Source organism: Poecilia latipinna, unplaced genomic scaffold (genome assembly GCF_001443285.1).
Source record: "Poecilia latipinna isolate Pla-1442-1.1 unplaced genomic scaffold, P_latipinna-1.0 Scaffold1324, whole genome shotgun sequence".
In the NCBI taxonomy this organism is placed as follows: domain Eukaryota; kingdom Metazoa; phylum Chordata; class Actinopteri; order Cyprinodontiformes; family Poeciliidae; genus Poecilia; species Poecilia latipinna.
This window is the reverse complement of record NW_015113940.1, coordinates 111,713-130,411: the sequence shown is the minus strand read 5'-3', so window position 1 is coordinate 130,411 and position 18,699 is coordinate 111,713. Positions and strand designations below refer to the sequence as shown.

At 37.9% G+C, this 18,699-nt stretch overlaps 1 protein-coding gene across 1 annotated transcript in view; it reads right to left on the bottom strand.

Moving 5' to 3' along the window:
• Positions 1 to 2,017: 2,017 nt before the first annotated feature.
• The window catches only part of LOC106961693 (neuronal acetylcholine receptor subunit alpha-7-like), a 42,412-nt gene continuing 25,730 nt past the window's right edge, over positions 2,018 to 18,699 (bottom strand). Inside the window, exons 5-10 of the mRNA XM_015055587.1 lie at positions 13,710 to 13,789; positions 12,269 to 12,436; positions 8,350 to 8,544; positions 7,763 to 7,849; positions 6,290 to 6,399; positions 2,018 to 5,298 (exon numbers count right to left, since the gene is read on the bottom strand). Of these exons, the coding sequence (XP_014911073.1) occupies positions 4,699 to 5,298; positions 6,290 to 6,399; positions 7,763 to 7,849; positions 8,350 to 8,544; positions 12,269 to 12,436; positions 13,710 to 13,789 (1,240 nt within the window). The 3' untranslated portion in view covers positions 2,018 to 4,698. The remainder of the gene's footprint in view (positions 5,299 to 6,289; positions 6,400 to 7,762; positions 7,850 to 8,349; positions 8,545 to 12,268; positions 12,437 to 13,709; positions 13,790 to 18,699) is intronic.

The following is an 18,699-nucleotide window of genomic DNA, read 5'->3' as shown; positions in this document are numbered from 1 at the left end:
AATCCTCTCTAAAAACTGTCTGTGAGTGAGACACAGAGAGGGAAACAAAATTATATAATTCTGTCTTGCTTAGCAAGGCATTTCAATGCTTTTCTATGCATTGCTATGGCAGGCCCCAATAAATATTTTACCAGTGTTGGAAATATCAGTTTAATTAGGCTAGCCTAATTAAACTGATATTTCCAACACCAGTGGTACATAACTTACAAAAACCTTCAACACAATAAGTTTTTAAACCATAAGTCGTTTAAATATAATTACATGCTAAACTGTTCTTTGAATATGATTGGTCTTTTTTATGTGTATAAATGTAAAGGTATAGGAAGCTTTTAAAAAATTGTAAAATGAATTCATAATTATTTCTAAATTTAAATGTATTGTGCAAAACTATAAAGCATAACCTGTTTTTATTCCTTAGAAATGCAATTTTTAAATTGAAGTACCATTGGACTGTTATCAGTGTTGCCCTTTTCCTTGACATAGATCAATCAATCATTAGTGAGGAGGTAGTGTGATTACTAATATTATTTTTTTTTAATTCCTGCATTAACTCGTGACAAAAAAAAAACAGTCAGTTTTGATAATTCGACAAACTTTTTTCAAGGGATGTGAGCAATTTTATTTATGAGAAACATTTCTTAATACACTGATACTGATTAATGTAGCCCAATTGGTACAACTGTCTTGATCTAAAATATCAGATTAAAAATTAAAAATCAACTCCTGACAAAAACTCGTAAATATTAGTACTAGTCTAAATGGTCAAGATGTTTAACATAACAGTTCTTAGTACTGAACCGCCATTTACGAGGTGAATTAATGAGAAAAACATCTGAGGCTACAGGGCCACAGCAGTGCTGTTTGGGAGGCAAGCAGCTAATTTATGAAATGAACCAGAAGTGTGTCAGAGTGACATTGCTCCACATTCAAGCAATTCCAAAGTTGGATCAGGTGTGTAATATTTACATTAGAGAAACTGTTTCACAGGGCTCTGTCACAGGTAATTTTGCACCAATATTGCCACCAAATGGAGCAAAAAATATTGACCTCACTTGCATTTTTTTTTATATCTGTGCTTGTATGTGGAAGATGCCAAATGTCTTGCCTAAAATCGGATCCACCAAGTAGTTTAAGTTGCATCTAACTTCCCATGACTCATGCTGGAAACTGAAAAATTTAGCTCAGCCAGACTTTCTAAACTCTGTCTTGCAGAGTTGGTGCCATGCATGTTTTGGAATGACTCAAAGCCTAAACCTAAATTTGATTGAGAATCCATAGCACAATTTGAAAACTAATTGCTCTTCGTCCAATCTGGTCAAGGTTAGATTATTGTCTGAAGAAGGGGCAAAAATGTCAGCTTCCAGATGGGAATACCTGGGAGAGAAATACTTCACAGGGTTTGCAGCTGTAGCTGGTTTCAAATGAAATGTGTGTTTTCAATTTGTGAGGTTGACACAAATGCATTCTTTGCTTTTCTGCTTTGTATTTGTAATTATAAAACAATAAATCTTTTTCTAGGATTTCAAAAGTCTTACCAACTTTCTGTTTGTCAGTGACAAAAATTTTCCAGGAAGAATGAGGAAGATTGTTGTTCTAATGAGACACAATATAAGGGGCAGGAGTAATTTAGTAAGAACCTGGATAAATTGAAAGCCTACTTCTTTATTATTTGCAATATTTAACCCACTGTGTGTGAAATGACTGTTGGCGTCAGGAACATATTTACCGTAACACATGTATTACTTCTCTTCCATTAACACAGACGGCACATGCAAAATCCTAATCTAAATAGGAAGGAACACACCACTTTTGCACGTATAATCAATTGCGCATGAGATCTTTGTAGATTGTACATACCTTATGTGAAATCTTTTAAGATCAGGCTCTCTGTGACTTTACAACCTATGCAGAAAAAAAAATGACAGAAGCTACTTCTGCTAATAACCCAGAGGTTTTGATCTGAGACAAAAATAAATCAGTTTGCTGCCTTGAAACACAAAAAGAAGCCACATAATAGTTTTATTTGTCAGTTTTTGTTTATTTCTCATAAAATAGGCATGTACAGTGAGGTTTTGTGAACATCTTTTAAGGAGAATTATGCATACTGATAAGAGAGGCACCGACTACAAATAAAAATACACAATATGAACAACATATAATTCTGGTTGAACATACAATTAAATAATATCATCCTCCTTGCGGCAGTTCAGCATTTTCTGTCTCTAATATCAAACTTTTATCATTTATTGTTACCTAAAGCCTTCTTTCATGTTGAAGATAAACTTCAACTCTGGATGAAATCTATGCTTTTGTTGCAAAAACATATTCCAAAGCCAAAGTTGATGTCTCAACAACTACCCTGCTTCTATTGTCATCAAACTGGCAGTGAGAAACAAAACCTGTGCTGGTTGCTTGTAGACCGAGGCATTCTGACCTAAATTACCTTTGAAAGATTGTAATATTTAAATTTCCAGAAGAAATTCAAAGTGCCTTCTCATCAGGCTTCATCGTTTTTCAAAGTCACATCGAAAATGAAACATGGTCGTTGACAGCGCTCTCTGTACGCGTCTCCACATTTCCAGTGTGTCCGTCATTGGCAGAGAGGACAGCACATTTGCAAATCCAAACAACAAGCATAGATGTTAATCATCAGGTGGTGAGGCTTTGTCTGCTCCTGGTCCATTGATTTAATGTAATGGTACTTAATCTACTGCTGCAGCAGTTGTGCTGGGTCACGATGCTTTTATTCCTAATCGGTGTCGCTTACATCTCCAATCATGGTAAAATCTCACATCCGAGTTTCACCTTTGTGCATGACAAGCTGGAATATATTTGTCTTATGCCACTCAGGATCAGAGAGGGCGATTGGGGAAAAATAAAAAAAATCGGATTTACTCGAAATCTTCTACATCAGTCACCCAGTAATCCGTGTTGCATGTTGTTGCGAGAGATTAGCAAAGGGTTTGTCTTTTGCTTTTTTTTTTTGTAACAAAAGATTTAGGCCAAATGTGATGTCAACGGGATTGACCTTTCCTCAGAACTCATTTAAAACCTTGTCTTTTAGTCAAAAGTTGTTTCTTTTATATCATGAGTTTTTGACAGCATATGACAAAATATAACACAGTATGCGACAAACACTTCAAAAGTGCTTAGTGAGAAACGCAAGTGATTCAGCTAATCGCACTAAATATAGTCAGTAAATGGATTGAAAAATAAATATTTTCACAATTTGAAAAACTGCATAGTCACAATTAAGCATGACTTTCACCCACACCGATAAAATTCTTCTCATTACATTTGTGGATACAGAACCTGGGTTTGAGCTGCTCAAAGAGCGACTCAAAAGATTAATACTTAAAGAAGAAATGAGATGGACTGGAAATGCAAAGGGAGATGTAGTAAATTAAAAAATCCAGCAGTGATACGGGAGAGAGACGTTGGAAGTAATTTCAAGGGTCTTAAATTAACTTGCAGCGGTACTGATGTGCTAGTCAAGAGAGACTCAGGCGCTGTCCGGACCCGGTACTATCGTACATCCTGGCCGGTTCTGCTGAAAGCAGAGTAGCTGAAAACGACACCCGTCCGATTGAAGTATGTCTTACATTATTAGATCAGAGAAAAACACCATCTACAAATAAAAAAGTGTACATATCATTGAGCAAGAAACAGAGCATCAACACGTCTGCATATTTTTCTGTAACATACACGTTCAGTCACTCTAACAACCATTTTATTCAGGCATCCATTTAGTCAGCAATCCTCTGAGTTTCATTTTTGGGTAGTTATACCTGCTATAACTCTTGATGGGCTCAATAATGCAGCGTAATAGGTGCAATTTAGGAAAAGTAAAATAAAAATAAATTATGTATGAGTTGAGTCAGTTTGTCCCAGTAAGGACTGGCCAAACTAATGCAAATACAAAAGTCCAGACAACCTCCTACTGGGGTCTTAGCAGGTCTTTTCAGAATCCATCTCCAGTGTGTTCACCGCTGTACTGTACACACAACTGCCAGATGTGAACAAATTTTAATTTAACTTGGATCATGAACACATTTAAAGAAATTCCACTTAATAAAAAAAAAAACAAACATATATCCACAATATCCGACTGAATTACCAGCTAAGGAATTCACAGGTAGATTCAAGCAGAAACTAATACGGTGCTGCAGCCTAATTACAGAACAAACAGCGAAAAAAAAACGATCCATTCTCAACAAATTAAACAGCATTGTGTTGTGTATCCAGACCAGGACTGTAATGTGAGAATCCTTCTTTGAAAGTTTGTAAGGGTGGATGAACAGAGGGATGTGAGGGGAAAACAGAAAAATTAAGGTTTGTGAGGACGCTTTTCTGATAGGACGTGACGTCACAGCGGTGGCAGGTAAACGAGGTGGAGTGGTAGGAATAAATGTGAAAAGTGCGTCAAAGTGAGTTTCTACACTATTAACAGCCTCAAGCATCAACATCCTACTGTTTGCATGATGCTAGGAAAGCCACCTCAAGGAGAAAAATAAATCTTGGAAAAAATGCACAAAGAAAAGTGCAACGACACAATAAGATCTTATGTACAGAGTGTATCAGCTTGTGAGGCTTTAACTAGAAGAAGTTCAGGATCTTTCTATAGTATAGATACCAACATGTTTGGATTCTTTCTGAAGCAATTTTCCTTTTCCTTCTCAGAGTGGCAAGAAATGAGCTTTATGTAAAGTCTTTTGACACGGCCTCGATGAAATTTGGAGCGGACATGAGTATAGTGAAGGTGCAGATGATGGAGAACAGCGAGAAGGCCACCAAGCATAAGCGATCCACCACAGCGGCGGCGAACTTCCACTCGCTGCAGATTTCCTCCCCCTCGTCCTGGTCTCGAAAGCGCCTGGCGATGTACTGCACTTCCTCCAGGATGAGGGAGATTTCCGGGATCTGCTCCAACAGCACTGTCCGCGTGTGGTCCGAGTGGATGTCGGGCTGGGAGGAGCCACTCAGGTGGTTCCCTCCGCCCCCTTCACTGCCGATGCCGCACGTCACCAGGCCTGAGTCGGTGCTCGGTGGGAAGGCGGGGTTGTCCGTTCCCATGGAGTGGTAGCCAAAGTACAGGTTCATGTTGCCGTTGGTCGCGGTCGACTGGGCCTGCCCTGGAATCGTGCTCATCTGGATGCTGGTGGCGCTGGTGTGGTGTGGAGGAGAGTGAGAGTACTTGTACGTTGGAGGGTTACTGGAGCTCACTGCTGGTTTATTTTCTTCCCCAGGCTTCTTCATGCGGAGGAACCAGGCGCACCAGTTCAGTAGAATCACACGGATCTGGTTGACGGGAATATGGGAGTTTAAAGGAAGGACAAAACAGGCATAAAAATGTTTATGTTCCGGATGATCAAAAAAAATATATGCTATCAGAAAACAATAACCTGAGTAAACGCAAAAAGCAGTTTTTAAACAATTATTCCATTTATTTGGGAGAAAAAAGCTACCAAATCAAACTGACTGTATGTGAAGATATAACTAAATTAACTATGATTGTCTACGTTGTTTTGCTTAAAGCTGATTTTACGTCGTCCTACCCCTTTAAGTTTTTCTATCTGCTCTCAGTTCTGTTTACTGCAAAAGATGTGAATTAAGAAATCCCTTAAATAGAACCTATCTGTCAACACAAAGAAGGGTTAAAGATGGAAAAAGCAGCACATCATGCCCACATTTGTAGAAAATCATGACTGGTCTGTCGAAATTGTTCCAAGCATACATCAAAAAAGAAACTAGAACAACAAAGCACAGGTCACGCTCGCAGTAACACGGTCAATATGTTGGGATTTAGTGCAAAGAGAAGAAAGCGAGGTAGAAAATGGCTTGAAACAGATTTTTATGGCTCTCCGTGGCCGAGTGGAAGGATTAGTTTTGGCTTGTTGGAGGATTGTGAGTTTAATTCCAGGCTCCTCCAACAATATACTGAAGTGCATGTATGGATGTGGAGAGAAAAACTGTAACTTGTGAAAAAATGCTTTGAGTAGTCAGCAACAAAAAAAAGCTCCAAATATTCACTTTAGTTAACTAGAGCATAGAAATGTTTCATAGTTAAAACTACTATTTTAGGTACATCACGTGCATCATAATTATCCATCCCAACGACTCAATAATTCCCAAATGTTTCGCAGAAACACGACGAGAAATAAAACCTAGAAATCTTGAGTAACTCAAATCTTTGTGAACCGAAACTTCACAAAAGGTGCTCCAGAGAGGCAGCAATACTTTATTTTAGACTTTCCATATCTATTTACTTTCACAAGCACCTTTGACCTACCCATTTAGGCATTTTCCCCCCTCTGGGATCGTGATGGTGAAACTGAAGAACCAGGACTGTTACCACCACAGACAAGCCCACAATCATCATGGTGCTGGCAAAGTACTGAGCTGAAAGTAAACGAAACATTTACATCATACATCCCTGTAAGGGTAATGAAAACCATGTCATTAACATAATTTATAACTAGCACCACAATTTCATACTGAAGGGATTTTTGTGGATATTATAAAAAAAAAATCAGAAATAAACTATCCAAAATACATAGACAGACATAAAGAAATTAAATAGATTATGATAGGTGTGTGCTGATTTGCAGAACCCTGTCTATGTGCATTTAATGCAGCTTCTGTTTCACAGCTGTTCAGACTAATCCAATTATCATACATTTCCATATTAAACCACAAGCGGAAACTGGATTGCCACTGAGCATCAGCTCTACTTTTTTTTCTGCAGTGAGCTCACACATCATGAAGGAAACTTTGCTAATGGCTCAGTTTTCCATCACCGAGCTACCAGATGATGCAGAGCAACTATTTTAACTGCTGTTTTCCCTCTCGTCTCTCAGCCCGCCGTCCCGTCTGCTCGTGTGTGTGTGTGTGTGTGTGTCAGCAGCACAGTTTTAGACGGCGCAACTCAATGTTTGTCTCCAGCAATGAGTGTAATCTTCAGATACTGCAGAGACAATAAAACATCCACCTTACACCTGCACATCTTTTCCACGCTTGCAACAAATCATTCAGGGGGGGAAAAAAAAAAAATGTTCTGTTAGACTGTTGTGACAAAAGATCTATAAGTGTGATTGGAAAGAAAATTGTTGTGGCGCTCTCTAGGCTGTAGAGACTCAAAAATGAGAGAGGAAAAAAAACAAAAAAACATCTGGAGTAAAATGTTATTGTGTTGGAGATGAAGAAATCACAGTTCTGTGGTAGATTACCTACACGTGGTTTTTATAATGTTTTCGGCCTTCCAGTCACGAATTTATCTGCTTCCCATGTCAGTCAAAAGACAAGTCAAAAAAGTAATACATAGATGACACTATTTGGACGTCTCTGTGTACATTTCCTAGAGAATGCCAAACTCACCAAATCCATTATGTTACATAATGTGGAAAGCTCGAAAAGATAAACGTAGAAAATGTGCTGTGTTATGATAAGTCTTTCTGCAGCAGACCAACTAAAGTCAGTGACTCACCTGGACATATGAAATATTTTCCTAAATCTCTGATTCCTTTGACTTCATTTTTAAATAGCTTAATGACTAACGAGCAATTTATCGGCACATCTCTTAACTTTTTTTTGTTTTTTGTTTTTTTAATGAACTTAATTATCTTTCAAAATCTTCCTTGCATCTACCAAACTAGGTTAATTGATGATTGCTATTCACTAATTTGGAAATTGGTACACTTGCAAATCATTTTTCTACCTCCCTTTTCTTTTAATGAGCATTAATTACCGGCAAAGGATGTCTTACCGATTAGAGGAACAGAGTCTGAAGTGGCAGGCATGATCTCTGCAACAAGCAGCATGAACACCGTCAGAGAAAGCAGCACAGTAATACCTAGAGAAAGAAGATGAAACCGCGTTGGAGGACTGCTGTCATCGTCTGTCCGTGTTTTTGCTAATTATCAACTTATAAGACCTAAAAATAAATGCAACTTCTGACATAATCACAGGTTTTGAAAAAGAAAAAAAAAAGGTATATTTATCTTGGAGTGTTTGTGTGTTTTCATTTAATTTGACCCTGTCTCAGAAGGTGCCATTTAAAATCAAGCTGGCATTTTCGGGTCCCTGTAATTATCTTGTGCTGTGTTTATGATCGACTTTTTATTCATCTGCCAATGAACGGCCACCTTGAATGCTAATCTACATCTTTAATGCCAGTATTAGCATAGCATAGCGACAAATAGATGGCTCTGAAACACCGCTGAGACCTGCTAGTACTGAGGCAGGAAAGATGTACAAGTATATTCTAGTCTAAGTTTATGAGTCGGTCTCCTCTTGTGTTAGTGTGGGATTGTTTCACTGTGTTTAAGGCTGTGCTGGTGTCTCGGTCTGTACCCAGTGAGATCTTTTCTCCAGAGTCTGCTGGAAGCAGAAAAACCAAAAGGGCCAATCCAGAAATCAGCACACAGGGGATGAGCAGGTTGAGGCCGTAGTACAAAGTCCTGCGTCGCATAGTGACAGTGAACGTCACATCAGGGTAGGGCTCCTTGCAGCACTCATAGTACAACTCGTTGCGCTTTCCAGGCACACCTGGAGGACAAAAAGATGAGAAGGCAATAAATGTCGGAGGTTGAACAAACTGGACGTTTTAGAATCCATTGAAGAAAGACTGTAGAATGGACAGAGAGGTCAGAATGTTGTTCTCTTGTGCCTTTTACAGACAGAAATGCTTCAAAGAAAGCATTTATTCGAAGGTAATAACAAATAAAAAAAAAAAAACTTATACAGGTTTTGCACCAAAGTCCAGCTTCTGATGTTGGGGCTGGTGGTCCTGGATGAACTTTCTCTTTACGTTTACCTGCAGTGATGTTTTTAAAGCTAAACAAGACTTTGTAACCACCTTTGCTCAGAGCGCAGCAGACTGCTAACCTTAATGTTCTCTTTAGCACACGCAAACTAAAAGCAGCGGCAGTATTCCCAGATAGGAAGTGTCCATCTCTTTTCTAGATTACCATTTGCATAATTTATCTGTGTTTTTGTCAAACTTGAAACAGAAAGGAAAATGACTTCATCATGGTCACAGATGTATCAAAACAAGGTCGTGAATTTGTATTAGAGACTGTGTTTGTGTGCGTGTGTAGATTCTGAGTGCCAATTTCAATCAAAAGAACAAGATAACGGTACAAGTATTGCACTTTGAAATGATGGTGAAATAATGAAACTATGCGTATTAATCACTTCACTATTAATCAGTGTGTGGGTGTGTGTTTGAGACAAGTCTGGACCACAATTAGCAATCAGTTTTGAATCAAAATCAAGCTGAAGTGCCACAGATTTGATTGTGTTGGGCATGACAGACCACCCATATCAACCACTTTTAACCTTTTCTCACGTTTTAATATTTATACTCTATTTGTGAGAAAAAGTCTTGTCTGAAACAGTCAGCAGCACAAACAGAACTCAAGCCTCTTGCTAAAAGAACTAATTTCCTGCAGAAATGAAATTAAAATAAATTGAATGGATCTCATTTTATTTCGTTCAAAGTTTGTCACCTGGTTCTGAAAGAACGTAGCTTTTGTTTGCCACCTATTAAATTGATGGACTGCAGACTTGCAGATTCAGATTGATTATATATGCGTGTGTGTGTGTGTGTGTGTGTGTCGGCCTTGACACTGCTGTGGTTTGTTCTGAAGCACCGGGATGATTTGTGTTCCTGGGAAGTTTGGCCCTTGACTGTTCTGAATTAAGTGAACCATCGCTGGACCAGCTGTCACCCCATACAAACCAAAATACTCCCCACACACTCACACACACATTTCCGGGGCCAGCTGGGTGATCTCACTTCGTGTGCAAGTCTACGCTTGCATCTTTCTTTGTCCTGCTTCTCTTGGCCATTGATTAGCAAAAATTGAGGAAGAGATTATGTGACATCTTTCATTTCCCAGAGACAGAGAAGATGGCAGAAAGAAACGGCAGCTGAGTTAACAACAGTGCGTCACAGCCGAGGTAAACAGGACTGCTGAACAGGATCTGCCTTTTTAACACGTCACTCTGCATTTACAGAGCCTCCTGTGTGTCGATTTGGTTGCAGAACGGAGAAGAAGAGTTTCAGCTAAAACTTTGGTACAATTTCAGGGTCTATGTTCACAAAAGGTTCTTATTACTGTGCCTCTACATGAGAATTTACCAAAATGTTTCAACAAAAAAGGTTTTGTTCTCAACACATCAAAGTCTGCAATTCACAATAGATGTTGCTACAAGTACAAGAGTCCTGAAGTATTAAATTCTCCCTGTTGGATGACCAGGAGAATTATAAATACAAAATGATAATGAGAATAACATCTATGAAAAAAAAAAAACCCTGCTTTCTCATTGAAAATAAAACACTACATTTCCGTAAAATTTAACAGAATTGAATCCAATTTCTTAAAATGCAAATGATAAAAATAATAACTTGCCAGGACAGTAAAGTAAATTCATGACTGCAATTAACATGTGGAGGAGGAGCCGGAGTGTCTCAGGGCGTCATCTTTCAGTTTCTACAGCTATGGTTTTACACTTCTCCCTAAAAGATGACTCTAGTGGGCTGGTTAATTTAAAAAGAAAAGAAAAACAAACAAAAGTGTATTTTGTAAAAGGTGGTTTGGTCGTTACATGAGCACATATGGTAAAAATTGACAAAATATTGAGACGCAATAGATTCCTGACTAACCTTGATGAATGATGGGTGGAAATAGTCTTTCACTAAAAGTAATTTCTAATTTTTCTACACTTGTATAGGGATCTTGTGATAACTGTGCTACTTCAACCTTTGCTTTTACTTCATCAAATGTGACAAAATATTTAGTAATTAAAAACTAAGTAAACACAACCCTGCGGAAAGACGCCAAGGTTTTTATGAATACAGTTGGCGCCCCCTTTTCACCTTTAAGCAATGGCTTCGATATTTCCCCTGTTATCTGTAAGGGAGCTATGCAACCTCCACCCAAGGCAAACAGAGAATCATTTTAAGATCTAAGCAGCAAATCTTAACAAATTAATACAGGAAGAAAACTGTCCGGATTGTTAAAACTATATACGTGTGGATCGCTTTTGGTTGAATTAGAACAGGGGCTGGGGAACTTTCCAAGTTGGTAGCTCTCCATTTTTGGCAGTTGGTTGTCAAAACAATATCTGAAGACGGGCTGAATATTTTGTCTGAAGGTCCCTCTTAATTTAATAATGAAGATTTTGAAGCCTTGTGTCCAATCTGTTGGGTTACCTTAAAGGCAGACCAAGTCTGAAGCACTGTTTCAGCTCTTTGATACTCACTGGAAATCTCACAGCTTAGAGGATGCTAGAAGCTACTTGTGAAGGCTGAAAATCACAGTCAAAGTCTTGTTAGCCATGTGTACTAAATAAAATATTTGTTTATTGTCCTTGGGTATTAGAATTGTGCTGCTCCGGGTGGCAGCATGTTGAAGTAGCTCTGCTACGTTAGTTGTGATTTGGTCTCTTTCCACTTTTGTTCACATTATTATTATTATTATTTTTTTTTTTTTTTTTGTTTGGACAATTATTCCCTCTGGTTTTGAATGCTGTGCAGCTGGATGGATTTTTGCTCTTAATTTTTCATTTTCGGACAGTTGCAGTGGCAACAAGGTATTGCTTTTTTCAACTGCGAGCAGCCAAGTAGCATCCAGAAAATTCAAATAACACCTGAACAACAACCTCAAATCCCAGAGGAGTTGGGGGAAAAAAAAGGCTTCGTGGATGCAGAATGGGACCATAGAACAGACGGAGAAGGAGGAAGTTCAAACCATCCCTTCCATCAATCAAAGATGCTAAAGTGTCTCTGCCCAGCTTTCTAATGACACGGCCAGACAGACTTAAAGTGGAGCAGCAAAAAACAAAATGCTGTGGCTTAACGGTGCTCGCTTGGCTACAACTGATGATGTCATTCAGGACACGATGCGGAATATTGTCTCTGCTGCTCAGATGTTGAGTATAATTAAATTACACTCAACATCAAATTTAATCATGTAATTTCAGCAAATGTCTTCAGTGAGGGGCCACTCCAGATTTGTTGCAAGGCCGGCTGCTACCGGAGATTCTTCCTGTCGACAGCATTACTTGGATTATATGAAGCGACGACATTTAATTTCTCTTAGGGATAAATATAATAAATACAGTACCTGAGTTTATTTATTTATTTTTTTTTTGTAAACATCCAACTTCCTCTCAAAATGCCTTCCTCAAAAAAGAAAAATGCATAAATAGGTATAAAAGAGAAACTGAATTAAGTTGCTTTTTTTTTTTTTTTTGCTTTTCTTGCCTACGAGGTCCCATTCTCCGTTGGGTATGTATGTAGAAATGTCCACGTCCATCATCTGAAGATCCAGGAGCCAGCCATTGTGGGTCCAAGAGCCAAACTTCAGGTCACACTTCTGGATATCAAATGGGAACCACCGGACATCAATATAGCACGTACTCTTCAGGATACCTGAAAGGAGTAAATATAGTACTTTTATTTTTCACCCAATTTTGTTTTTTTCTTTTTTTTTGCACAATGCACTAAAAATGTCACTTAAACAGTTTTGTTTTGTAAGGAACAGGTGGAGCCCAATAAAATAAGAAATATTTAAAACAAACTATTAATTAAAAAAAAGTTGTTTGGTTTGGTTTGATTTGAATGATTACTACTTGTTTATTAAAAAGTTTTTAGAATAATACTTTAAATAAGGCCAACTAAAAGAGATGTTCAATACAGAAACATCTGACCTACTCGATCATGGAGAAAACCGCTGTCTCACTTGTCCACCAGATTGTCACTGATGGTCATAAGCCATTAAGAAATAAACTTATTGAGGGGAAGTTGAGTGAACAGTCAGACGAAAACTAAATGCTTACTGATTGGACCAAAGTGTCCTTTTCAGATAACATTGTACTGAAGATCTACACCACAAAGACTGGAGGAAGAATGGAGAGGCCAGAATCCATGTTGCTCGAGGTCCAGTGTGAAGTTTCCAAAGTCAATAATGTATAAAGCCATTACACCAGGTCGTTTTATTGCACCTCGTGGTGCCCTTTGCTGTGACGAGCATTAATGGAGAGGCTGGCTGAATTCGCCATGTGTTCCCTCTTCAACCAACATCTGATTTGACGTTTTGCCTCTATGCCATGTCATACCACATTGATGAACTAATTTAAAAAAAAGAGGCCTGACCAATTAGTGACTCAACTTCAAAATACATGGATATATTTTTCACTGAGCAAAAATGTATGTGTGAAACTCTTTTTTTTGTTCTCCCTTGATTGTTACACTAAGTACAAATTTTATAATTAAGATAACATTTGCTAAATAATGTATTAGTTTTAGTTTTTGAACAGAATTTCTAAGAAAAAAGTTACAATGATATTTGAATCTACTGAGACAGAGATGTATATAAGACTTTAAAGACGTATAAGTGAAGAGGTTTGGATAATGTAATTAATAATCATTTTTAAGTGTTTTCCCATTGTATGCTGGGATTAATTTTAAAACCTCAGAATTTAAAGGAAAATAAGTTAAAATAAAAATGTACTTCCAACTCATGAAAAAAAAAAGAAAATCTCTCAATTTATCCCAGTAGTGCAGAGTGAAAATATCCAATGTTATAACAATGTATATTCAGTATTAATAAATCTGCACTGTAATATAATTCATTTAAATTTCTAATCTACGATTATAAATACAACTCAGAGACAGGCCAAACATCACATGTGGAATATCTCACCTGGTGGGATGTACTGGCAGGCTCCTGATGCATTCACCAGCACATTTGTATGAAACGTGGCATCAAATCTCTCATCGGCACTAAAGTGAGAGAAGATAAATTACGAACGACTTTAAATGGCAACTGCAAGTCTGAACAGCAACTCAGGAAACAACATTATGGAGAAAGTTAAAATAATAAGTAAGCTGCAAAGTCAAAGACACAAAAGAAAAGAAAAACACACAAAAAAAAAAACGTATTGTGAGTCTGAAGGTTACATGCGGAGGAGGAGGAAGATTACCACAGCTACAGATATGCAGTGTTTAATTACAATGATGAGTACAAAATATTGCAGAGTGCTTTAAAGCCTCTTGTCACAGAGGAAAAAGGCAAAGATTGGATGTCTCATAAACTAACAAAACAGCCAATATTTCTTTTCAGATCGAGTCTAAAAGGAAGCAGAAGCTGCAATTATCCAGACTGTAATCATAACTTAACACTACGTTATGTCAGACGTGTTTCCTGAAAGTCTCAAGTTTTAACTTTGTTTTTAATGAGCCACCAGGCCCGGTTTCAAAAGAACCGACATTTCACTGGAATGCATTCACCCTAAATAAAGAAAACATCTTCACATTTGCAGCTTCAGCAGCTCGTCTGGTGTCGTTGCTGTACCACATTAAATAAATGGATGACACCTGATGAACTCGGGCCTTGGCGTGATGAATTTTCAGTCGCAGTTTGTGTTTCTTCTTGCAGCATTTATTGGCAGGGCCTCTGCAAATCAATACAAGCCTCGGAAATAAAATAGACATGGCTCGTTCAAAAAATGAATAGCCTGACATTTCAGAAAGCGGCTCCACATAAGGAGTGAATAATAAAGGCTATAAAGAAGCTGTTGCTCACTTCTGATCCAATATGAGCAATTAAATGTGCCTCAGTTGAACCGTGGTTTCACTATACTGTGGGGAAAAAAAAAAAACTAAAACTTTTAAAAATGTAAAACTAAAACTGGTGACATTTTAGACAACATAGGATTGTTAAAATGTTGATATTTTGAGGAGTTTCACAGCATCTCATAAACCCCTTTTTCACATGAAGTCATTTCCTGATTCTAGTGACAGCAGAGCAAAACAAAAAACAAAAAAAAAACTTGAACAGATTCATGCAAACATCTAATTGTTATTTTTTTTTCATATTTTGATAGTAACAAGAGAAAAATGTATATGTTCCCATTATGTCACATCGTGTCAACAGATTCCAGACAAATAGGCAGGAAGAAAACCTAAAGAAACGAGCTGCATACAGAGGCAGACAACCAGTAAAGCCTTACTTTTCCGACTCAAAACTTAAAAAAAATGGTGATGATGAAAGCACTCCAGCTCAAGCAATGATTGAATGCTTATCCAAATCCAGAGACTAGCTTGCCTCTTAACCCATCATTTGTTACTGTCTGTTAGTATATTTCTACCAATTACCGGCAGTGAAAGAATATGATGGCCGCACTTAAACTCTCCCTGAAGGCTTTTAGCCCGACAGGTGGAACATCAATTTTGGTCATGTGGTTTTGCTCAACATCAAATTACGACCCCTAAATCTATCATTTAAATGTAATCGCTTGTTTCACCTAGCATAGGGCTGAAAGGCAAGGAGGTTGAGAGAGAGAGAGCAGTGAAACTCCTACCATCATTCTCATTTAACGTCCCAAATGAATGAGTTATATTAGGTTTTAGCCTTGTAATGGCATTTTGACTGTTTTTACCTAATGTGTGGACTGGAAAGCAATGAGAACGTTTAGCCACTTTATCAGGAGCAGAACCAAATACAGTTAAAATTAAACTAATTCTAAGAACCAGAATCAACACAGTAGATTACAAATGGTATCGTATATATCAAACTATCCTCCCATCCCCCCAATAATTATTAATAGACCAAATCCTTGCTAAGAATGTTGGGGCATCGAGTTTGCATTTTTAAATAAGAGTATAGAAATTGTATGATGATAAACACTTATACCGTTGTTACGTTGTGGCCTTTCTGCTTTGTGCTTCGAGGTTCTCATCCTTTTTAGATGTAACGTAATCTCCAGCCGGCTCAGGTTGCCAAGGATCTTTTGGACACGTCAAAAATAATTCTGCAGCATGTGTCACAACTCGGACACATCGCTGAACTCAGCTCAAGTTGATCAGGTCATTATTAGGCAGGAAAAAAGAAAAGGTGACTTCACAGCAAGCAGTAACTTTGTCCTTTCGCTCTTTGTTTGCTTTTATGTCTTTCATTCCAGGTCAAACTTTTTAGTAACGGGCATCCATCATAAATCATAGAAGCATGTTTTATATGACAATCCTTCATATTATACAAAACGTTATTTACTTCTTCACCTTTGAACAAACATAAATAGTGCTTTCAGATGCAGCAACACAAATGGCAAGTTAATTAAGGATCAGCTTGATGGCAACTTTATGTACTCAGTAAGGAGCAATTTCAAATCCTTAACGGTTCTAACTAAAGCTTTATACTGAAGCCCACAGAAAAGTACTGAAATTAAAGTAGAATTCAGGTTAAATTTAGCCTTTTGTTTAAATTAGTGAGGAGTCTGGCAGTCACAATTTGATTTAAGTGAAGCCTTTAGAGATTGGTTTGGCTTTAGTACCAGTAAATGCAGTCTGAGTAGTCTGCACACACGAGTGCATGAATTTGAACTCCAAGATCTTAAGGGACATAAAAAGCAGCATCTTAGAGATTCTGGATAAAGCCATGATGAATACTTTGAATCCCCATGTAATGAACTAGTGCTTAGACTAAATTGCTTACAGTTTATAGTAATATTTTTTCTTGAAAGGCGGCTTTTGAATAAAAAAAAAAAACAGACACGCAAAAAAGCATTAAGTGACACGCTTTTTTGCATTTGGATGGTAATTGCACCCAAATATATCATGTATTCTAAAAGCAGCACCAGATAAAGTCACAGTCTACCAAGTCCATAAAGAAACTATTATTTATACACAGACACATCTATTGCACATCAACACACATCAGGAGATTGTGTTTTACCGGGGCATTGCATCTGAGCCATTCGATTTTCTATAAGGATTGCCTCTTCACCCCTCATCGTCTCTCAAATCACTCTGGATGCATTGTTGTTCATGTGCTAACACACAGACAAAAAGCATTAAACTGCCAAGCGTTTGAGATCCTTAGAGACATGGAAGTATTCTCAACGTTCATCCTGCTGGTTTTAGAGAAATAATGAGCCACTGAGCAAACAGGACGACTGTGTTGCGTCCAAGATCCTCCGTTTCTCAAGGCTCCTACAGACTCGTCCCACATGTTCCTACCAGAGGAGTTATTGTGAGACTGATCTTAGGTTTGAAGAGACTGATCTCAAGCTGCACAGAGAAAAGTGCTCAGGTGACAGCAGCAACTTTCTTCCTATACACACAAGCAGAAACAGGAAGTCACCCTCTTACGTCCTTCACAGAATAAACCTCAAACACCACCGAGCCTGAGGATTTATGATGCTTGGTGCCCGTCTAAACTCCTCTAAGCTGTGCAGACAGATGACTTTCTGTTAAGTAATTTTAGATTTTCACAGTTCAGCACTCCAGAGGTTTCAATTTTACATGCAGCCTGACAGACAGGATCAAAGCCTTAACACATAAATGGTAAATGGACTGAATCTATATGGCGGCTTTTCCAGTCAGACTGACCACTCAGATAGCTTCACATTAGAGATTCACTCACACACACACGCTCACGACATGTTGACGGGTAGGAAAACGTAGGGTTAAATACCTTGGCTAGGCGAACGAGGAAACTGGAACCAAACCCACAACTTTTGGATTGCAAAACGACACCTCTAACTTTTTCACATCTTTTTAAATCCTTACTCCTTTTTAGAATCCTTATTTCCTTTTTCTACTACATATATTGGGGTTTTTATGTCACAGGCCAAAGATTTGGGTTTTGATCTCATATAATTAGAGCATCTTGGCGCATGTGTTGGGAGGCGTCTCATTAAACACTTGTGGGAAACTTCAAATATGATCAATACTTTATCTTGAAACAAATATCACCAGTTTTTCAAGGCCTAATTTCAACCTGTCCTGGTAGTTAGTGTTGCTCTGCCTTCATGATGCTGTTTGTTCACTAATGTTCTCTAACAAACCTCTGAGGCCTTCACAGAACAGCTGGGTTTGTACTCGGATTAAACTACTCATTGCTGAGTTTTGAAATTAATTGGTTGCACTAAAGTACTGTTTAATTATAGTAAAGTGGGCAAGATATAAAAGCCAAACTTATAAAATGTTGAAAGTAATCTATCAGTTTCCTTCTACTTTGCAACAACTTTGCTTTTGTCTAAAAATCCTGATTCCTGATCAACTACATCAAGGTATGAACAACTGTAGAAAAACTGTGTATAAAGCTGACAGGTACCATATGCAGAGGAAAAACAGTTTTGCAGCAATTAATATATTTGAGAAAGTGATTCACACACCATCTTATTGTTGGACATATGGATTCAAAAATCTCCTCGTCTGCAAACTGCAGAACTGTACATTCAAGCATTGGTCTTGTCTTAGAAATGTTTCCCCCACATTCATATTTGCTCAAGTTTATCATGATCTAATTTTCTAATGGAAATTCTAAAATCTCGTAATTTTAATCTCTTCTCTTGCAGGCTTACCTTATTATTACGAAGAAGCCAAAATTTTTCCCAGGATTAATCCTCAAAGCATAAAGAACATCAGCTTCAACCCGGGGCTGCATCAGAAATATTGTCATTAATGTTTGTGATTTGTGGTCCTCTCCATAAGCGGCTTAATGTTTAATGCTATCTCTGTTACACAGCAAAAACTCATGTCTCTCTTTTCCATTCTCCCCCCAAACAAGGTGAGACTCTTACTGATAATGAACCGGGTTTAGTTGGATAAAACACAAACAGATTGGTTTGCCAGATTAGCTTGACCTGTCAGTAGAGTATCACAATATATATATCACACTATATATATAT